Genomic DNA, 23,615 nt, shown 5'->3' with positions numbered 1-23,615 from the left:
CTCCCCTGTGGTTCTCTATTCTTAACTCGCTGTTTATGTCTTCAATAGCACATTACAAATTAATTTTTTAAATTTTGCACATTTTGTATTGCCTGCTTTCCTCAAAAAAGGTAGGCTCATATGAGAGCATACCTTGACTGTCTTGCTCACTGTTCACTGTTGAGTGCCTGACAAAAAGCCGACATCATTACATATTTGATGAATAGACAGAATGACTTTAAAACAAATACAAAAAACTTTCACATGTTTAATTTTTTATTACTTCCTTGATCTTCTGTGGTTCCTAATTCATTACGCAAGTGATTAATTTTAAACGAATCCTTTCAAGTTCATTATGTGAAAAAATATTAAACATGACATTTTACTCTTTCAGGGAATGCTCAGCATTGGAAACAAAAGTAACAGGCCAAGAGGATATTTTAATGGAACGTTTTGTTGAAATTTGTATTAAGGTAACCAATTGAGGCTGCTAGCCTAGTTGTTTGTCTCAGTCTTTGTGTTACCTTGTGATTGACTTTAAGAACATAAAGTGTGCTAGTTGCCTTATTTACCACTATAATCTATCAATAGGGCATATAAACCAAATTTCAGTGCAACAAATTTGCATAAAGGAGGCTAAACTCTCTGGGACTAAGAGTCTTAAGAAGTTATGAGTCTGAGACGCTGTGCCCTTATACCTTTCAGGTGATTCTCCATTGAGGTCCGTTCTCTGAAAGCTAAGCCAACAGGCCTAAGACTCTACTGTGTTTATCAAAACTAGACACCTCAGAACTTTAGAACTGAGTTATTAAATCAAGAAAGAAGCCAGTAGTCCAGCCAGGGCCCTATTGATTTCTTCCGCCGTGTTGGACGTGCTCAGGTGATGAAGGAAATGAGTGAAGGAGGGAGGGTGGGTAGTATTGTGTACAAGAGAACAATTTGGGCACCAAAATCAGAAGTAAGTTGTATTTGTAGAATTCCAACATCAGAATGAAAGGTGAAAAATATTAAAATGCTTTAAGTGCACTTGATGTATGAATATTTAAAGAGTCTGGGTGATTGAATGTATATATTTTACCTCTGAATGTTTAGATCTTGTATTTATTTCCTGGGGCTGCCATAACAACATACCACAAACCAGGTGGTTTAAACAATAGAGATTTCTTGTCTCGCAGTGCTAGAGGCTAACAGTCTGAGATCAATGTGTCTGCAGGGTTGACTCCTTCTGAGGGCTGTGAGGGAAGGATCTGTTCCAGGCCTCTTTCTTTGCCATTAGATAGCCATCTTCTTTATCTTCACATCGTCTTCTCTTTGTACATGTCTGTGTCCAAATTTCCCCTTCATATAAGGATACACGTCATACTGGTTTAGAGCCCACCCTAACGGCTTCATTTTAACTTGCTTACCTCCATAGAGAGCCTATCTTTGAATAAGATTGCATTCTGAGGTGCTGGGAATTAGGACTTCAACACAGGAATTTTGGGGAAACACAATTCAACCCATAACAGACCTTCATAATTAATTTAATCATATGGCATTTTATAATATGGAAAATAAAAGGCTCTATGTTAAAAATATTTGTTCACGTGGCTATAAATTACATAGCACATCCAAAAAGAAGCTAACTGTACTTAATTTAGAAATTAACATGTGCTCTATATACACTATGGTCTTTGACTCATAGGCAAACTATAATAAAACTATTTTTTAATAGAGAAGTTAATTAGTATCACTCTCTAAATTGGAATGTGTCTTTGAGCAGTTATTCAGCCTTAACTGGAGTCTGTCACAAGCACCCATTTGGGTAGAAGTTTGGCATTAATAACTTAACACTTGACACCAGAGGACAAATTTTCAGCAGAAGGAGCTATATGTGCTAATGAAGCTTGGAACTTACTGGGGGTTGATTTTAATGTTTCTCATGCTTTCCCACTAATGAGATATAAATTACAGGACCGAGAGACTTTTTTTCCCTTACTCATTATTTAAAAGCCAGATCACATTTTAATTTCACATCGAATTGCCCATAAAATATTAAATAGGGTAAATGCAGCACAATTATCCAACTTAGGAAATGTGCTAATCTTTTTTTGCTCCTAAATTCTTAGCTGGATTTTGCAAAGAATCTCAGTGAAATCCGTTTTCTCTGTCTTTGAAATGGGCCTGTGTTTGTATGGCTAGGAGAGGGTGCTCCAATTCAATAGTTGTGGTCTTTGGGTGTGATAAGAAGTAAACAAAAGCCTAGTTCATATGTTGATCCCATCATGTCTGTGGTTTTCCTAACGTTTTTTGTTCTATGGATAAAAAGTAATGCTAATTTTCACCTTCAGGAAAAGGTCATTCTGCCATTTCTCGTGGCATTAGTGATCGAACCTGTAATGGGGAGTCCATATAACTGTCTCGTTTGCTGTCTTTTCCACACTTTCCCCTCCTGTCAATACCCCGTGGTGGTTTTTGCAAAGCGCGTGGATGCTCATCCTGTCTGGTGTACTTGTTATTGCCAGTGAGGCTTCCTTTGACTGATATCCGAGATGGAGCAAGTGGACTCTGATTCATATTTTCTAGTAGCCACTGTCCCACAGGCCCCGGCCTCACAGGTGGAGCAAACGTGTAGTGTTGTGATGTGATTACCTGGAACCACAAATCCAGATTCCCTCAGATGAATGACATCGATTTTGATTCACAGTCCAAGAAAGTAAGGTTCCAGAATGTCAGCCGTGCATTTATTTCCTCTGCTCTTTAGCTAATGTGTAATATTAGTAGGATGAATTTTATTTACATCCAATCTTGTTGAATCATAGTGGCAATAGTCAAAACCTAAGTTAATAAAATCATTTTCTACAAAAGTACATTTTTCTTTTGGTGAGGAAGATCAGCCCTGAGCTAACATCCATTGCCAATCCTCCTCTTTTCGCTGAGGGATATCGGCCCTGGGCTAACATCCGTGCCTATCTTCCTCTACTTTTTATGGGACACCAGCACAGCATGGCTTGATAAGTAGTCTGTAGGTCCACGCCCGGGATCCGAACCCGTGAACCCTGGGACACCGAAGCGGAGTGTGCAAACTTAACCACTATGCCACCGGGCAGGCCCCTACAAAAGTATATTTTTAATGAATATAACTATATTAAATATTTGTCATGACTCAGAAGTAGATTTACTTTTGACTTTTTAGAAGATGCTATGCATTAAACGCATGGACACACATTCTCATAACAGATAGTTTCCCATTCCTCACTCTCTGTCCAGGAATCATTTGCAGTCTTGAAACTATTTTTGGAGAAAGGTAAGGACTTAACTTTATAGGCACATGTGTAGAGCTGAGCAAGTCTCTATGTCTTCTCATCTCCATATATTTTTACTACTATTAAAAGGTGCTGAGATCTACATGCTAAGCTTCTGCTACATGTTTATTGGGATTGTCCGGGCTAGTGGTTCTGGAATCTAGCTGCATCATATATATAATCTTGTTAATTTCAAAAAGCAAAAAACAATCCACAGAATCCTAGGTTTCACTCCAGAGCCACTTTATGAGTGTCTCTGGAGTAGATCCTGGTAATAGAAGTTTTTATAAAAGCGCCTCGTGTGACCTGAATGCAAAGCCAGGCTTGGAAACTTCTGTTCTGGGTTGACTGAGTGTCAGTACCCACTTGGTACAGTGATTACTCTTTGACCTTTCAAATATTCTTTAATGGAGCTGCCAGAAATCTGATATAACTCACGATCGGTAGTGAACTATTCATAAAATAATTCTCTGCAAGTTTTACAATGTCATTTACAATACGTTGTAAGCTATATTTTTTATTTCATTATTATGTCTTTGAAGTTTGGTATATCTTGCATTAAAACTACCTTTACAGAGGATTTTTATTCCCGAAATCCCATATTTCAACAAGCTTCTTTTCACCTTAAAAAAAATCTTGATTTTTACAATTGTTTAAAGTATCATTGACACCAAAAGGTTAAAACTAAGATGAGATGAGTAAAAATTGATTTTTAATGGTGTCCAATCATTTTTCTTTTGAATGGATAAGTAGAAGTTTAATTACTGTATAGAGAGTACACGATGCATCTTGTTACTTTCAGTGTATCACGGAACTAGAGATATATTACCCACCATTAGAGACAGCAAACTGAAATAGGATGCCTATAAAGGGCACTTTAGCTGTCTGATTAAGCAGAATCCACTGATTTGTGTGTTTCCGACAAGCTCAGTGTTGGTGTCCACATCCCATGTAATGGTTCAGTACAATTTACTTTAAAACTTTAATTCTCTCTCCAATACAGTGCTTATTTTCAGAATTTATCTTTAGTTATCTGTCTCCTAGGTTCAGAACATCTTGCTTAAGAAATCAGGAATTATTTTTTACTCATTTCTTAAATATGGACTCGAACTTCTAGCATTTCTAGAAGAATTATTAATTATATTATCAAAAAGTTGGAAATAACTGATTCAGAAACTGATGTTTATATGTGTGTGAGAATGTGTGGGTGTGTGTTTCAAGGGCTTATTCCCATTAGAAACTTGTTTTGGAAATATGTATGTTTAGGTGCCAACTTTGGACTTTATCTTTGGCTTGTTTTGAGTTTCCTGAAGCTCCCAGTTAGTTTAAACACATTTGAAGAGCAGCGCTGAAGGAGATAATGGACTAACACCTTTCTTAACAACACAGTTTGATTCTATATACTGACTCTGGTTTGGGATTCTGATTTCTTATTTTGTAGGCTCAGAGGTCCTGATTTACCCTTTGTTTATCTCTGTGAACTATTCTTTGTCTTTATGCCAGTCACTTTATTTTGGCATTTATTTACTAGCCAGATACTAAGTGCTACCCACTCAAAGAGTACAATATTCAAGAGAACTCTGCGTAACATTTGGAAGTTAGCTTGCCTGTCATGAATATGTGTTTTAATATTTTACCAGTCCACTTCAAGATTTTGCCAATAAAAGTCTATTGTTCAAAAGGTTATATTTCTTGGTTATATAACAGGTGTCCACTTCCCTCTTTTTTTAGCTTAAGATACTTTAGTTTGCTCAGTTAAACCCCAAAGTATAGGTATGAGAGCCCAACACGACGTTCACTAGGCATCCATCAGGTTACCGGAGGAGGAATCTTTAAGGGATAATGGAAGGAGGGATGGAATATCCAGATAGACGTAGGTTCCTGCTCTCACTCAACAGCAAGAGGGAACAGGCGATGATCAGGGGTTGTGAAGTTTCCATTCCTGTGAAGACAGGACACACAGATAATGTCCTGGTCAAACACGTCTCCTGGGCACTCTAAAAGTGTCCCTGCTGATGGTCTTTCTCTCAGTCCACTGGGCCCAATGGGCTATCTGAGAATTCTTTGGGATCAGGAATAAAGCGAAAAGGCCTTGGTTCCGGAGTCTCTCTTCACAACACCGTTATGTCTTTCCTGGATTTCTAACTTTTCTCTTTATTTTAAATTTTATTGCCTTCACTTTTTCCATAATAATCCTCAATAATTCACAAGGAAATTCTTAATAACCCATTGGACTTAGAACCCAAGCAGCAATAAAAAATTGGTTAATCCTCTCCTGGAGAGTAAGTAGGATTCAAGCTTTAGAAAGACGATGCTAGATCGAGTGAGCTGTTTTCATTGAGGATGAGTAATACCTACATTTGGGGATTAGTCAATTGGCTTCTTCTGTCAACATCAGCAATGACAACAACAATAGCCAAAAGGAAAAAAACAAAACACAAAAGCAAGGTAGATTTCATATAAAAACATAGGGCAAGTATTCTATACTCTGCAGCATTCACATTAAGGATACACGGAACAATGAAAATATATCTGAATAGTCATTACAAGACAATACAAAATAAATTACTAAAGCAAGTAAAATAAAGTCAGTCGTATTCAAATACTTTATTTAATTGTATGTATTCTGTACAAAATGCCTGTCAATTAGTTACTTTTAGACCCATTTTAAGGATGAGCACACCAAAGGCTTAGAGATGATCAATAACTTGGCGTCATGTCAGATATTTATTACCAAGTGCTTTTTAAAATATCGTGCTAGAATTGGCACTTGAGCCTAGTTTTTCTGGCTTGTGTTTAGTGCCTTTTTCCTTATACCATACTGAAAGTGTTACAGTGCTGTTCAACTGTCTAGTATTAGGCTTTTGCTTCATCTCTAGATCTCTCTTTATGTACATACATATTTTAAAATATGACATGGAATGTCATATTATCATCAGAACCACACAACCAATGAGCCACAAACTCTGTGTCAGATATGCTGGTCTTACTCCTGCTTACATTCCTTTCTTCCTACAAATAAGAAGGAGTTCTACTCCACTTTCATTCCCCTAAAGCAAGACCTCTTAACCTTGGCATGATTGACATTTTGGACTTGATAATTCTTTGTTGTGGGGAGCTGTCCTGTGCATTGTAGGATGCTGAGCAACATCCCTGGTCTCAATCAACCAGATGCCAATAGCACCACCCAGTGTGACAATCAAAAATGTCTCCATAATCATCGCCAGATATCCCCTCGGAAGCAAATCTGTCCCCAGCTGAGAATGACTGCTCTAAGCTCAATATGAAAGTAACTAAGTAAAAGTGTAGATCCTCTGCTCCATTTCTTTCCTGCACATTACAGACTTCAAGCAATTAATTATTTAAGCATTGTATCAGTGGGAACAAGTCAGGATATGTTGTGTGATAACAAATAATGCCAGAATTGGTTGAAGACACAAGCCAGCAGCTCTCCAGGGTGTCTGTCCTGGGTGAGATAGCCACACATTCCAGGTTCCTTCAATCTTCTAGCAGCTCAGCGTCCACGTATGCTTTCATGATCATTGCAGCAGGAGAAGAGAGCACGTAGGGAATCAAGCATAAGGTCTTGAATGTGTCCCTCTGGAAGTGACACATGCCACTCCAGCTCCCATTTGATTGACAAAAGCAAGGCATATGGCCATGGCTAACTTTGAGGCTGAGAGGAATTTGGTCCTCCATGCTTGCAAGGGGATACTGGGAATCCTGATGAGCATCGGTGATGCCCGCCATCATTATCTGATGACTGTTGTCTGAATACCCACTAATGAACCTAGCAAAGGGCTAGGTGACATAATTCAAGTGAAGTTTGAAATAAAGTACCTACACATTAGTTCTGGAGAGAATTTACATGTGTGAAGTAATTAGTGAACAAGACAATATATACCATATATAATAGGTTATAATAATTTGCATTAAACTTATATATTAATTTGGAAAATATATACATTTTTATGATATTTACAGTTTATGATTTTAAGTCTTCCAATTAAAGAGCATTGTGTCTCTCTATCTGTTGGGTTTTTTTTAATGTCTTCTAATAAAATTTCGTAGTTCTTTCTGGTTAAATGTATTTCTAGATGTTTTATAATTTTGTTATTACTTTTGAATGAGATTTCCCCTTCAATAGAGATAAAAAGGTAAATAGGAAAGTAGGTAGGTAGATGGACAGATAGATAGGCGGGCACACAGGCAGACAGAAAAGGGAGAGAAAAACTGTTTGCAAGCCAGTAGAGAGAAAAGCTGTTTGATTTTTGTATATTTTCCCTCATCCAGATATCTTAATCTTAATACTTTAAATACTTTGCATAGTGTTTGTAGTTGAATCTCTTAGGGATGTGGTTCTCAGGATTTGGCCCCTGAACTAGCAGCCTCGGTGTTACGCGGGAACTTGTTAGAAATCCGATCCTTGGACTCTCAATCCAGACCTGCTGACTCAGAAACTCTGAGGGTGGGGCCCAGCCTTAGGGAAATTTCGATATTGAGTCATACTTAAAAAAATAGTGATATTGTTTTCTCATTTTTACTGATAGTTATGCGTATTCTTTTCATCTTATAGTATTAGGTGAAACATATAGAACAATGTTGGGTGCTAATGGAAATAATCTTTACTTTGATTTTATTTAAAAGAAGATTGTTGTTTGTCAGTTTCCAGTATTCAGCATGTTTCAAGGTCTCGAACTATTTGAAATTTTTATCTAGATTTTTAAACAGGAATGATCGTTGAATTTTAGCAAATGTTTTCCAGAATTTCTTGATATAATCATAGGAATTTTGCCTTTAATTTGTTAGTGTTTGAAATATGTTGATGGGTTTCGTAATGTTGAACCACATGTACATTCATGGAATAAGTATAACTTGGTGGATTTACTTTAATATATTGCTAGATTTGGTTTGCTAATGCCTATTTCCTGGTATTCTAGGTAATTGAATTATTTGTTTCCCCCAAAGCAAAGCCAATATATTTTTCTTTCGATAATAATATTGATTCTCATATTTTAATAGTTTTTTCCCACGCCAGATTTAAAGGTTAATTGCATTTTAATGCTACCTGTTTTCTGCAGCTCCTCAGACGTCAAATCATAAGAACAAGAGTAATAGTTGACTCTGTATGTTCTCATTAGAATTCTACCGAATATCTGGCTGGGTAGCTGCCCTCGCCAAGTGGAGCACGTAACCATCAAACTGAAGCATGAATTGGGGATTACAGCCGTAATGAATTTCCAGACAGAATGGGATATTGTACAGAACTCTGCAGGCTGTAACCGCTACCCAGAACCCATGACCCCAGACACAATGATTAAATTATACAAGGAAGAAGGCTTGGCCTACATCTGGATGCCGACCCCAGACATGAGCACCGAGGGTAAGCGTCACGAGAGTCTTGCTGGCTGCTTGTTGAATGTGGCTCGGAGAAGCCCTGTTGTCTGTCTGCCTGCCTATCTATCTATCTATGTACGTATCTATCTATCCATCTACCTACCTTTCTATCTATATTGAATGACCTAAATATGAATGATAGAAATGGAATAAACATAAGGTTTTAAGATTAACATACTTATATATTGACACCTTGGCTAAGATTCTGTTTAGCATGGGTCCTTTGATTTGTGTACTCATTAAACATATATTTATTGTGTATCTACCCTGCGTGTGGCATTAGGCTGCCGATGGGAATACAACGGTGAAGAAAAGCAGGCACAACTCTGTCCTCGTGGAACTTATGGTCCTATAGGGAAGACAAGCGTGAATCTAATGAGTGCAAATGGAAACGTAAAACTACGATGAGTTTTTTTGTTAGAAAGATACGGAGATATTGCTCTGAGAGCATGCATAGGCGAATCAGACCTACAAAGGGGGATCAGGGAAGTTTTCTTGGGAAGTAGTGTTTGAGCTGAGCTCTGAAGAGTGGACTGGGGAGGGGTGAGGTAGGAAGGAGGCTCCCTGGCAGACGGAGCAGCTGGAGAAGAATCCCTGTGCTGGAGAGCCTAGTGTTGCAGGAACTGGAAGAAGGCAGTGTGGCTGCAGGTCAGAGAACAAGGGAAGAGGTCTTGCCAGATTTGTGCCACAATGAGGACTTTAGACTCTATCCTAAAGTGGTGAGAAGCAGTTGAAAGGGCAGGAGGCTGACAGATGCCAGAATAACCATTTTTTCTCTCTGAAAGCACGCTTTGATTGCAGTGTAGAGAATGGGTTGGAGGTGGATCCAGAGTGGATCTGGGTGCACCAGTTAGGAGGTTACTGCAGTAGATAAAATGAGGTAGTGAGAGAGAGAACGCAGCCGGGCAGCATGGCCACAGCGAGGCTCCGTTTATGGTGTAAGTACTGGCTGAGCATGTCTTTGTAAAGAGGGAATCACGGTGTGACATGGGCGCTGCGGGGAAACGGAGACAAACAAGGCATAGTTTTGATCTAATGGTAAGAGGCAGTAAGGCGAGTTGAAAACTAATTACAGCACAGAGAAGACTGTGACGAGAGGAATGACTCATGCGCTCTAGGAGGGTTATGTGAGGGGGAGAACTCTTTATGGAGGAGCACAGGGAGGCTACGGGAGTGTCATGGCATGTGAGGTGGGCATGACAGGTTGATGTGGAGGGAGGAAGGGCGTTCCCAGTGGAAGAAGCAGCATAGGCCAAGGCACAGACGCCTGAGATTTTAGAGGAATGATCTGTGTTTCAGCCTGGTTGTAGAATACGGTTCTTGTAGAAAAATGGAGGTATCTGAAGCCAAGAGAACCGAGTTACACTAATAGTATCAACCAGAGGTCAGCAGGGGGCAGCAGAGAGCTATGGAAATGGCCCAGACTAAGGGAGTTTGGTGATCTATTCTGGGGGAAAGAAGGAGGGCAGTGACGCCTAAAGAGGAACCGTTTCTATCATTAGCCCTCTTCCTCCCAAAGTGCAATATGTGTCCCTCTTCCAAGCAGTTTCATGCATTAACTCATTTAATCCTCACAACAAGACTCCGGGCAGATGTAGTTATCTCCATTTTGCAGAGGAAGAGACTGAGGTACCAAAAAGTTAAGGAGCCTGGCCAAGGTCATATCATAGAAAGAGACATAGCCCGGATTTCAACATAGGCAGTCTGACTCATAACATTGCTCCAGACACCAACTGCGAAGCTCTGCATGCACCCGTGGACTCTTCATGCACATTCTACAGGCCCCCACACCTTCAGTCCCTCATATTCATGATCAGCTGGAGTCCGGCAAAGTCAGGAGTTGCTGGGAGGCACCTTGTCTCCCCAGAGTCGATGGTCCACGCTCTGGGTGGGGACAGAAGACCTGGAGAATCTCAGGGAGCCTGGAGCTCGGTCACCTTGGCTCTTTAAGAATCTCCATATATATAGAAAACCCTAAAGAATCCACCAGAAAACTTTTAGAAGTAATAAACGAATATGGTAAAGTTGCAGGATACAAAATCAACATACAAAAATCAGTTGCATTTCTGTACACTAACAACGAAGTAGCAGAAAGAGAAATTAAGAATACCATCCCATTTACAATTGCAACAAAAAGAATTAAATACCTAGGAATAAACTTAACCAAAGAGGTGAAAGATCTGTACACCGAAAACTATAAAACATTTCTGAAAGAAATTGAAGAAGACACAAAGAAATGGAAAGATATTCCGTGCTCTTGGATTGGAAGAATTAACATAGTTAAGATGTCCATACTTCCTAAAGCCATCTATAGATTCAATGCAATCCCTATCAAAGTTCCAACAACATTTTTCACAGAAATAGAACAAAGAATCCTAAAATTTATATGGAACAACAAAAGACCCCGAATAGCTAAAGGAATCCTGAGAAAAAAGAACAAAACTGGAGGTATCACACTCCCTGATTTCAAAATATACTACAAAGCTATAGTAACCAAAACAGCATGGTACTGGCACAAAAACAGACACACAGATCAATGGAATAGAATCAAAAGCCCAGAAATAAACCCACACATCTATGGACAGCTAATCTTTGACAAAGGAGCCAAGAACATACAATGGAGAAAAGAAAGTCTCTTCAACAAATGGTGTTGGGAAAACTGGATAGCCATATGCAAAACAATGAAAGTAGACCCTTACCTTACACCATACACAAAAATTAACTCCAAATGGATTAAAGACTTGAATGTAAGACCTGAAACTGTGAAACTTCTAGAAGAAAACATAGGCAGTACGCTCTTCGACATCAGTCTTAGCAACATCTTTTCAAACACCACGTCTGACCGGGCAAGAGAAACAATAGAAAAAATAAACAAGTGAGACTACATCAAACTAAAAAGCTTCTGCACAGCAAAGGAAACCATCAACAAAACGAAAAGTCATCCTAACAATTGGGAGAAGATATTTGCAAACCATACTTCTGATAAGGGCTTAATCTCCAAAATATATAAAGAACTCATGCATCTTACCAACAAAAAAACTACCAACCCAATTAAAAAATGGGCAAAAGACCCGAACAGACCTTTCTCCAAAGAAGATATACAGATGGCCAACAGACACATGAAAAGATGTTCAACGTCATTAACTATCAGGGAAATGCAAATCAAAACTACAATGAGATATCACCTGACACCCGTCAGAATGGCTGTAATTAACAAGACAGGAAACAACATGTGTTGGAGAAGATGTGGAGAGAAGGGAACTCTCATACACTGCTGGTGGGAGTGCAAACTGGTGCAGCCACTATGGAAAACAATATGGAGATTCCTCAAAAAATCAAGGATAGAACTACCATATGATCCAGCTATCCCACTGCTGGGTATTTATCCAAAGAACTTGAAAACACCAATGCGTAAAGGTACATGCACCCATGTGTTCATTGCAGCGTTATTCACAATAGCGAAGACTTGGAAGCAACCTAAGTGCCCATCAAGGGACGAATGGATAAAGAAGATGTGGTATATATACACAATGGAATACTACTCAGCCATAAGAAACGATGAAATCCAGCCATTTGTGACATCATGGATGGACATTGAGGGTATAATGCAAAGTGAAATAAGTCAGAGGGAGAAGGTCAAATACTGTATGATTTCCTTCATTATGTAGTAGATAAGAACAACAATAAACAAACACATAGAGACAGAGATTGGATTGGTGGTTACCAGAGGGGAAGGGGGGAGGGAGGAGGGTTAAAGAGATAATTCGGTACATGTGTGTGGTGATGGGTTGTAATTAGTATTTGGGTGGTGAACATGATGTAATCTATGCAGAAATAGAAGTACAATGTTGTACACCTGAAATTTTTACAATGTTATAAACCAATGTTACTGCAATAAACAAAAAAAAAAAAAAAAAAAAAAAAGAATCTCCAGTGGTCCTCCTGGCCGGGCTGGACCCCTTTGTGGGTCTGTGCCTGAACTGAGCTATACCTGGGGAGGAGGTTTAATTTTTGTTCCCCTAGACCGGGGTAGTTTGGTTACTCCTCTTGGTAACGCTGATCCACATAAGCTTGATTTAGCCCTAAGAGCTCTGTCTTTTTTCAAGGAAGAAAAAAACTCTTTATTTGCACAGAAGAGCATTGTTGGAACGTAGGTCCTATTTGTCCCATCCAGCCTCTTTCCCTGGTTTCAAAACAGACAAGGTTGTGAGGACAGTGTGCCTGCAGCTTCCAGAGAACATTCTGATTTTTGCTTCTTTGATTCTGATTTTATAGCATTGTGATCCCACTGGAGTGTTAAAAGCTCAGAGAAGTTGAACTAACCATGGCACGCATCCCATTCCACCCCATGCACTGATTACCTGAATGCCCTGCTGACTAATAGGTAATTTCCTTTATAGTTTGGGGGTGTGCAGCAGCTGAGGGAAAATTCTATCCCCAAAGGCCCGCTGTAGTTGTATTAAAACCTCCTTTGGGGTCAGAGTCACCGGGTCCCAGTCATAACGGTGGAGCATGTTCCACACTGAGTCAGTTCAGCAAAATGGATGACAGCAAAAAGAAAGCTCTCACTTGGAAAAGGCCAAACCCTAGGAGTAAATAAAGGGCTTCTTTGGCGCAGCATAACCTGAGGGAGTGATCAACGGGTTAACCACCGTTCCTGAGCCACCGGGGAATCTCTGACCAAGAGATCAATCTATGTGGCTCACAATATGAGCACAATGAACATCTAGATTAATTCAGCAGAATATTTTTAGAACTCTGGAGAAAAATCCATCTGGAAGTGTTTTGAGCTGGAGCATAATGCTGTCAGATAAAGTCTGAGGAAGAAGACGGTTTGTTAGGCCCGACTGTCAACACTGGTTGTCACAGACCAGTTACAATCAATTGTGCTATCAATTGTGTTTATTCTTATACATTTTGTCATAGCAGAGGAGTTGTTTAGGTTTCTTTTTTTCTTTCTTTTTTTAATTTTGGCTTGTGCCTTTCACCTGAAAAACGAAAAGCTCCCAAATCTAGTGCTTACCTGAAAAAAAACAACTCTGCTCATTAAAATTCAGTTTTCCTTCACATAGGAAGGACTCAGATTGTGTTTTGACCTCGTGGGTGCAGTGCTGTCGATAACAAATGGTCTGCCCTTGCAGATGAGTCAATGTGCTGCCCGAGTCCTCAGCTACCCCTGCATTGTCACAGTCCCAGTTCTTTCTCTGAGTCACTTCAGCTCTGCTGTGACGCAAAGACTCTGACCTTGGAGCCACCACACCTGGGCGTGAGCCTTGGAGCCACCACGTAGCTGTGTGACGTGGGGCAGGCTGGTTCCTGCATTTGGAAAACAGAGAAAATAATTTCTGCCTTAGAGGATTATAACAATAGAATAAGACGATTGATATGAAAGTGCGCGGAAAACCACAACATTGGGACTATATTGTTAGTCCCAAGTCCTTACATTTCTACCAAAGGATGTGATAGAGAACGTGGACCTTATCTATATTACATTGCAAAGGTGGAGAAGAAGATGTGCTCAAATAAAATAATAATATATTCTGCCATAAATCTGCCCCTGGAGTAAGGAAGGAAAGGGGTGTGTGTGTGTGTGTGTGTGTGTGTGTGTGTGTGGTGGAAAGGCTGAAAGTTGCACCAGGAATGATTTCTTCCAGCATCAGCCTTAGGTAAAGTGTTACCTTCAGGGCCCATTTCAGGCCCTAATGTCTCAAGCTGCCCCACCCGACGTTTCTCCTTCGTCCCCCCTTTGCTTGCTCATTGCATGCTTTCAGGAAGCTTTTAATCATTCCAGAGTTGGATTAGCCTGGAGGAAGTGTGGACCAGAAACTGGATTCAAGGGGTCTAGTAGTGTCTCAGACCAAATCGGTATTATGGGGTTTTGTTTTATTTTGTTTTTATTCATGCACTTAACAAATGTGTATTGAGCATCTACTGAGAGCCAAGGCCTATTTTCAACTCCAAAGGAAGAATCACAGATGGAGGAGTGTTTTGTTGGACCTGCACAGGGTTTAACATTTTCAACTTCATTGCCAAATTTAAATTTGGAATATTTTACATCAAAATTCTGGATTTCTGTCTTGCCTTGAGGTATTATCATTTTTAAGAATGGAAACTTTTTATCATATTAAATTCTATATGGTGCCTAAATATGAGAAACATAGAAATGAAGGGGCTCTGGTCGACACTGGCTTTATTGTGTGAGCCCTGATCCTGGCGACCCTCTTTTTATTCCTTGGTGGTTTACGTATTGGTTCAGGCTCCCTGGAGTGGGTTTTCAAGCAGAGGGACACGGGCCCATTGGGCACAGAGAGCCTGTCTAGGGTTGGGGCAGAGGTGCTAAGCCCAGGCAGGATGTTACTTGAGACAGGGTGAGAGCCACAGCGTGACCAGTAAGTGGGGTGCAGAGACAGAGTGAGAGTTCAGACTGACAGCATGAGGGCCAGCAAGTGCCCCTGACCAGGCCGGCTAGGGAGGGACAGTACTACAGTGTTAGGATCAGAGGCGTTGGAATCTGGCTGGCTGGGTTTGAGTGGCCACTGGGGAATAACCTGGGCCAGCCTCTGAGCCTCAGCTCCCTCAGGTATAAACTGAGGATAAGAACAGTCCCACCTCATAGTTGTTAAGGTGTGGTTGTAAACGAGCTGTTGCATGCACAGTGCTAGAACAGCGCTTGGCAGGTGGAAAGGGCTCAGCACATGCTTGCTGTCCTCCGAGCGGGGTGATTCGCCGTCCCTAGAGGTCAAAGTGAACGACGCTGCAGCTGAGGCCAGGCTGAGACAGGTGGGCATCCTGGCCCGGCTACTGCTCTGGTGCCCCCTTTTATTATTTATTTCCTCTTTATGTTATTTCAGTATTTGTGGGACAGTTCTTAAGTGGGGCGGCTGAGTGATTCCAGGAGAAGATCACTGGTGAGTGAACCTGTGTTCAAGCTGGGAGCCTTCCATAACTTCCCCGGAGAGCTGACATCCACCTTCCGAGATTAAGTGTCTGAGATCATAGAACTCAAACTAACACATATGCCTTTTCAACTTCTGAACTGTGTGCATGCCTCTTGAAGAGTCTTTTGCAGATCAAGAGGAAAGGAGGAGATGTTGCATCACTTGGGCCATTTGAGGCAGACACCTCCTCAGGGACCTCTGGCCAGAGAGCAGGTGGGGGAAGGAATCCTGCTGGTCCACGGAAGCCCTGGCTCAGGTGGGCCAGCTGCACTGATTTGTGCAAAAGCTGAGTGCCAGGGGCTGGGCTCTGACTGAGCTGCACGAGGCCACCGTGGGCTAGTCTTGTGGGCATTTGATGAAAACCCATGTTAAAAATATTTCTGCTTATTTCCTGGCGAGGTATGTGGTCGCTGGAGAGGCAGCTGTTAACAGGGAACTTGTCAAGTGACGCCAGCTGTGGCAGGAGCAGGATGAACTTGAGCTTCCCGGATCCATCAATGAGAGTTCCCTTCCCAGCCAGTAATAAGCCTCTAACACCCCCTCAGAGGAACAGAAGCCCACACTGCCCTGCACTGGCTAGGCCTCAGCCTTACCAGCAGGGCCGCTCAGACGTAGCTTGGAGGTTTTGCCTCCTCTGATCTCCAGCTCAGATGGTGGATCAGCTGCACAGTACTCTCCCTGAGGCGTGCAGTGAGGCGTCTCTCTGCTGCACCTTGCTACATCTCCCGTGATATTTTACTGGCTCTAGGAGGGTGCCATGAGCAACAGATTGTATGGCAGGCCCACCTAGCTCCAACTTCAGAGCACCCCAAAACCAAGGATGGAGATGTAAATCAATTAAAAGTCTATGGCTCAGTTTGGACTCTGAGAAATCAAGCAACATGTAGGAGCTGATGCGTCTCAAATTAAGATGCCCTCAGAGATCAGGCAGGGCACAGGAGTGCGTGGCAATGGGCACTAGGGAGAGATGGAGCCTAAGGAACTGCAGGGTGTGCCCTGCCCAAGGGCTGCCAGTTAAAAACGTCCCTAAACTGCTGCGTGGGGCCTGTAGCTTCAGATCCCTTAGGCAGACAGATTAACAGGGCACCAGCAGCAAAATTAGAATATTATCCTGGCTTCCATGTTGATTTTCTGCTCCTGTCTCAGAGTGGGGTGAACCTGGAGCTAAGGTAGCCCCCCTGGAAAGAGTGGTAATGGAGAAGGCCTTCAAGCCATTAGGGGGTCTTTGGTAACATCTATGCTTTTGCGGTGCTGAGGCCTGCTGGCGATGGTTGTGTTGCATTTTTAAAACAGGACCGCCAAAGAGGGAAGTCTAAACTTACCCGAGTGGCTCTCCTGGGAGAATTCTAGTCCTCAGTGAAGATCTGCAGTGGAATCATTTGAGGGAGGGGCATCTCCCGCCTCTCCAGTCGTCCCATGGGATGGCAACAGGAAGGCTGGACAGGGCTCTTCTGTGTGGCCCTTGGAGGGTCCTTCCAGGGCCATGGTGTCCCTATGTGGTTGAGGACAGAGAGTAGCTAGGCATATCAAGTGAGAGGCACATAGTTTTAATCCAGGACCCTGTATACTTTCCCTCCTTCATCCCCTTTTCAAGTAATTTACACTGATCATCCTCCACTTCCCCCAAAAAATCGCTAAATATCTTTGCTCTGAGAACCCGTGGGCAGCAGAAACTACAGGCATCCAGGAGTTTGATGATTTTGGGGGGATCTCTGCCCGTAAGATGGGAGAGAGGAGCTAAGTCCAACAGGCCTCGGCAGAGCATTGCATATCCTCTGAGTGGGAGGAGGAGGAGACATGCGAATCATCTAATAGTCAAAGCAGTAGTCACAAAGCAGGAATAACTACAGTCACAACTGCCAGTAAAGAAAAAACTGAATCACTTTTAATGCTCACTGTATCATAAGGGAAGAAATGAATGATCGTGTATCCACATGTATCATTTAGTAAGTTAGCCTTTCCATTGGACAGATGACAATGAGCATCTGCTGGGTGAATAAGATTGACTCCTTTCACCAATATGGACTAATTCTGTATTTTACTTTACCTGAAAGATTTTTCTGGATTAAAGGAAATTCAGGTGACAGGACCTGTCATGTTCTCTTTGAAATCCTCTAAACCTCTGTCCAGTGTGTACAAACCATTCTGACAGATGTAAAAATGCACTCTTCTGATGATAGGCTGTAGTGAACTTTTCTTCGAAGGGAAGTTTGCACTGATGCAGAAGTCCCTCATACGAGCAGCAAAATCAGGTGAAAAGTTCAGAGCTGAGCCACTGCCTCTGGAGGGCACTTTCCATGTTATTATTAGCAGGTTTTTTATAGTGTCTCACCTTTTCCTCCTTTCCAACGACATGACGCAAGCTCTAATGTGCCCGCCTCTGCAAGGGTGACATGTGATTTTATGGGGTGCTGGAGGAGTTTGTATGGGGGTTTCTTTATTCATGTGTGTGCTGTGCTGTCTCCATCCCAGGCCGAGTACAGATGCTGCCCCAGGCGGTGTGCCTCCTCCACGCGCTGCTCGAGAACGGCCACACCGTGTACGTGCACTGCAACGCGGGCGTGGGCCGGTCCACGGCGGCCGTCTGCGGCTGGCTCCAGTACGTGCTGGGCTGGAGCCTGAGGAAGGTGCAGTATTTCCTCATGGCCAAAAGGCCTGTGGTGTACATCGATGAAGACGCCTTGGCCCGGGCAGAAGAAGATTTTTTTCAAAAATTTGGGAAGGTGCGTTCTTCCCTCTGCAGTGTGTAGCTGGCTGATCTGTCTCCCCTCCCTCGCCATTTCCTTAAAAGGCCTAGAGTGATGTTAGCAAAGTGGCCTAGAAACACAGCATCTCCTGGAACTGAAAAGACTGCCGACTTCTCCCCCAACCTGCCACCTTTAGTCTGCGGCTGACTTGCTGTTCCCCTTTGATTGGGCTGTATCTTCTTTGAAATCTTTTACAAAGGAAGCTGTGACTGACACAGGAGAAAAGGCCACAAGCGGCTGGCTGTGCAGTGTTGGTCTAGCATCAGACGGAAAGGTGACGTGTGGGGTTCCTGCTGCCTGCAGGCAGACCAGCCCTCTGCTTTACAGATGCTGCGTTAGCGGTGTTATGAATTCACGGCCGCGCTTTCTTGTTGCATTGTAGCGTGGCATGCGGAAGAAAAGATGGGGAGTTATATAGACTTCATCACTTGTGTGTGTGCACATACACACACACACACACACACACACAGCTTTTCTAATGGACTGAAATGAAATTATAAAATGAGAGCTGGTCAGTTGCCAAAGAAGGGGAGAAGAGCGGAAGCCTGGATTATGACTAAGTAAGAGCTCAACATGACCAAAAACAGTGGCTTTTTGCATCCTTCTCCACAGTTGTTCAAGTGTGTCCCAAGGCATCACCTTCCTTATCTACCCAACAACGCTGTGTGACAAGCAAAGTAGAGTTATTGTCTCTGTTTTAATTGATGCTCAATGAGCAGAGAGAGCTTGCCCAAGGTCTCATGGTTAGTCAGAGACGAGCTGGAATTGGTAACCCATGTTTATTTGACTCAGTACTTTTTCAACACACCTTGTTTTTCCAGCTTATTGTAGTAAATTCAGTTCCTCTCTCTCAGAGTCAAGTCGATATTTCTGCAGCAGTTTCCACAGTGAGAAATGAACAGTGTTCTGATCAGTTGCTAAAGAATTTAGGAAAGTATTATATTTTGTACAGCCTAATGTAAAACGTGGTGGGCTGTATCGAGGCCAAAGTGGCTTGAATCGTAGCTCATGGGAGGAGCTGTGTTATCAAAAGAGCTCAAAGAGCCCAAACCATAGATCATTGTCCCACGGCTTAGGAGTCATCCTGGTTCAGCCCTCAACTTAACACAATGCACAGTCACTGTGCCTCCAGAATACGTAATCCACTACCCTAGATTCTACAGGAAATACCAAGATGAATGAGACTGTGCCTTCCAGAAGCTTATAGCCCAGACACAGCCCTGTGTTCAGTCCACTATAGTGCAGGCTTGAACTGTGGATGAGACTAGAATGAGAGAAGGGGAAGCGACTTGTATCGTATGCCTCTTACGTGCTGGGTGCTTACAATCTGATCCAATTTAATCCTCACCGTACCCCACGGGGAAGGGTTCACGATCTCCAGGTATAGATGAAGAAACTAAGGCTCAGAGAGGTTAAGTCAACTGTCCAGGATCGCATGGTGAATAAATAGATGAAATGAGATACAAAGCAAGGTCTGTCTGACTCAAAGCCCATACTTTTTCTATTAAACTACAATGCTTGTATCTTTTTCTGCTTCTTCTTTCCTTCTGTAAATATTTTTCAATAGATATGAGAGACTCTGATTTAGGAAGTAGGAGGGATAAAAAGGATGCAGGGTAAGTTCCAGTGGAGTTCAGAGGAGGGAGAGATGTTACAAGACTATAACTGTGGGACTCAGGGGAGACAGCATTGAGAAGGCTGGACAGGACACGTTTCTCCTATAATTTTACAAAATTAAATTCATAAGCCAGGATTGAATAATATGAGGTCCTGCTCCCTCGCTAAAAATCACTGTTGTATTAAAGTAACCCATTTATAGTCATAATGTGTTGTGTAAAATTTAATTTTAAAAACAGAATAATTCTAATTACGTACATTTTTGGCTGTGTGAGTGTGTGAATTTCCTTAATGTCTAAAAAGTCCAGCTATGTAATTTCCACTACAGAAAGACCATTGTAGGTGGATTTTTCCCTTTTTGCTCTGATGGGCAAAATCAGTTTAGGGCCATTAAAGAATGTTCTGGAATAACCTCTCTTGTCCTCAATGAATGGGATGTCCAATGTATTTCAAAATCACCTGGAACTTTTGCTAAATAAAAGCTTTAAAAATAACCTCTGTGTGCAGGATTTCTTAAAACGTTATTAATTTAATCTCAAATCCAGAAGAACAAACTGTGTTTCTTTGTTTGTAAAAGAGGCAGTCAATTGAGCTAAGTTTTTTTTTTTTCTTGTCACTCTTACTTTCTCATTAGCTGATCAAAAGTGGCAGTTACAGGACAAAAATGAGGGCACCACAAAGAAATGAGGATGACAACCTCAAGTGTATGTCAGAAAAAATCAGAGCAGATATTGTGTCGTTAGCTCCTTGTCACTGGCATTAATAAAATTTCCCAGCCATAGATTTCTCGAAGAATATCATAAGATCTCACACATGGTAAAGAAATGTCCAAATAAGGTTGCTTTCTTTGAGACTTGAAATATTGTCCCTTAATTATTTTGTGTGCCAACGTTAGGAAAAAAATCTTAAAAAAGAACAACACAGACATGCTCTTCTCACCAACATTAAGGTGTGGGTGAAAACCACTTGGCTTGGCCAAAGAAATCCTGGTGAAAAAATGTGGTTAGGACTTTGGAAACTGTAAGGAAGTAATGAAAGGGAAGATTTGAAGATGAGTTAGATAACGGAATGAGAACTTGCCACACGTGAAAGAAGACTGAATAGCTAAACAGAGACTCAGTTTGATCGCAAGTTAAAACTGAAAGTATCTTTAGAGATAATCTAGTTTAACGCCTTATTTTACAGAGGAGCAAACTAAGACCCAGAGACATCGGATGACTCTTCCCGTGGCAAAGAGTGTTAATTGAGGACCAGAGGAAAGGGATAAGCTAGGAAGACAGGACAGGAGATTCGTTACATTGTTGAGGAGTCCTAGAAAAATACACGGGAATGAGAGAAGACAGTATTGTTAGTGGGAAGAATTGGTGGGAGGATTGATGGAAATTTGGAGCAAGTGGAAGAAACACAGCTGAAATGAGAAAAAGCAAAGAATAGCGAAATTCCCAGAAGAGGAAAAAGCAGTGCTTCCTTTTATAGACATACTGTTGGGAGACTTGAGAAGGAAGGTGTGCCTGTAGAAACAGAAGGTAAAGTTAAGGTTATGTTCCCAGGACAGACGCTTATGGTAAGTATCCCCTTACTTCTCGTTGGGCCTAGACTTCAGTAGGAAAAAGGACCAGCTAGATGTAACGTGCTGACCAAGTAGGGGGGTGGGATGTGCAGTGGCTGATTACCTGCTAGGAAAAAAAGAAAATCTGATAGAAGACGGGAGTAAGAATAAAGAGGAAAGGATTGATGAAGCTACCTCTTATTATGACAATAATAGTGGCAATAATAATAAAGGGACGAGGAAGAAGGGCAACAACTTCTTTCTTTCCTTCCCTAAACCGTTACTCCAAAAGCCTTTCCCAATTTGGTTAATGGAAACGTACTTCCGGCTGCTCAGGTTCTAAACCTCAGAGTCATTCTTAACCTCTCTTTCTTTCAAACATCACATTCAATCCATCAGGAAAATCTGTCACCTCTCCTGTGATAGATTCAGTTCTCCTGAAAATGTCTATAGACTAACTGGCTTTTACCTCCTCCACTGAACAACACTGGTCAGAGCCGACGTGATCTCTAGACTGGATTTCAGAAACAGCCTCCTCACTGGTCTCCCTGATTCTCTCCTTCCCTCTCCCCCAGCCCCTACTACTGTTAAATCTACTGTCACACAGCGGCCAGGGTGATCCTATAAAACTGCGTGTCACATCATGTCACTCCTGTGCTCAGAGCTTCCAATGACTTGCCATGTCCCTCAGCGTAAGAGCCACAGCCCTTCAAGGACCTGCACAAACTGGTCCCCTGTTAGGTCTCTGACCGGGTCTCCTGTAGCCTGCCACCTCTGCTCCAGCTGTGCTGCCCTCCCTCCTCTTTGAGTCTTCCAGGCAGGCTCCTCCTTCAGGGCACTTGGCACTTGCTGTTCCCTCTGCCTGGGATGCTCCTTTTCCAGGTAAGCACATGACTCACACCTCCTTCAACGATGCCTTTCTGGACCACCCTATTAAGAATTGCCATACCCAACCCCAGCCCTCCCTAGCCTCATTCTCTGCTTCATTTCTCTTCACGGAACTTATTAGTGGCCAATATATTCTTAATTAGCTTATTTGTTTTATTGTCTGCAGTTTTCACTATAATATAAACTTCATGAGGTCAAAATTTTAATCTGTTTTGTTTGGTGATGTACCTAGTGTGCCTATAACAGGGCCTGGAATGTAGTTCCATGAGTGAAGGACAAAAATACCAATAACTATTGAGAGCACACATTTCATGTACTGTTCTTTAAGTACTTTACGTATGTCAGCTTATTTAATCTTCCCAACAATGCTATGAGGTAGATACTATTATCTCTATTTTACAGATAAGAAAACTAGAGGCTTAGAGAAAACATGAACTTATTCTCAGGCCAGAGTGACAGTTTCACTCCTGGTTTGGTGGAGTAAGCTGCTAATGAAACATCCTACATAAACTCTGGGTACACGACAGGAATTAGTTTGCTGGAGCAGCCATAAAAAGGTACCACAGACTGGGAGGCTTAAACAACAGAAAGTTCTGGAGGCTAGCAGTCTAAGATCGAGGTATCGGCAGAGTTGGTTCCTTCTGAGGGTTGTGAGGGAGAATCAGTTCCAGGCCTCTCCCCTGGTTTCTGATGGTTTACTGACAGTCTTTGGCCTTCCTTGGCTTGTAGAAGCATCACCCCAATCTCTGCCTTCGTCTTTATGTGGCGTTCTCCCTGTGTGTGTCTGTGTCCAAATTTCCCCTTTTTATAAGGACACCAGTAACGTTGGATTGGTCCACCCTACTCCAGTATGACCTCATCTTAACTAATTACATCTGCAAAGACCTTATTTCCAAATAAGGTCACATTCGGAGGTACTGGAGGTTAGGACTTCAACGTATAATTTTGGGGGGGACACGATTAAAACCATAACATTACAGAAAACTACTACCTGAAGACTGTGGAGAGTGAACAAACCAGGCAGCTTGGAGGACAGTAGAGATTTGGAAGAAGGGACCAGAATGGGCTGAGTTTCCCATTTGTACAGGTTTAGCCTGCTCTCAGGCCACAGTGTTGCTGAGATGGCTAAAACCCTGACAGAAAACCCTCTCATTCTGCGTTTGCAGTGCCTGGTTCAGGAACCCAGAGTTAAGCAAAATTGAGCATTTCCCTTGCC

The 23,615-nt window shown here is 42.0% G+C and overlaps 1 protein-coding gene across 1 annotated transcript in view; it reads left to right on the top strand.

Moving 5' to 3' along the window:
• The window catches only part of EPM2A (EPM2A glucan phosphatase, laforin), an 84,166-nt gene extending 63,710 nt beyond the window's left edge, over positions 1 to 20,456 (top strand). The window contains exons 3-4 of the mRNA XM_087425190.1: positions 8,405 to 8,646; positions 18,071 to 20,456. Coding sequence (XP_087281316.1) covers positions 8,405 to 8,646; positions 18,071 to 18,348 — 520 coding nt within the window. The 3' untranslated portion in view covers positions 18,349 to 20,456. The remainder of the gene's footprint in view (positions 1 to 8,404; positions 8,647 to 18,070) is intronic.
• Positions 20,457 to 23,615: the final 3,159 nt, after the last annotated feature.

This window comes from Ceratotherium simum, chromosome 38, assembly GCF_057802395.1.
Source record: "Ceratotherium simum simum isolate JZ-2026a chromosome 38, ASM5780239v1, whole genome shotgun sequence".
NCBI lineage: Eukaryota > Metazoa > Chordata > Mammalia > Perissodactyla > Rhinocerotidae > Ceratotherium > Ceratotherium simum.
Note: the sequence above shows the minus strand (reverse complement) of the source record. Positions and strands in the feature narration are given on the sequence as shown.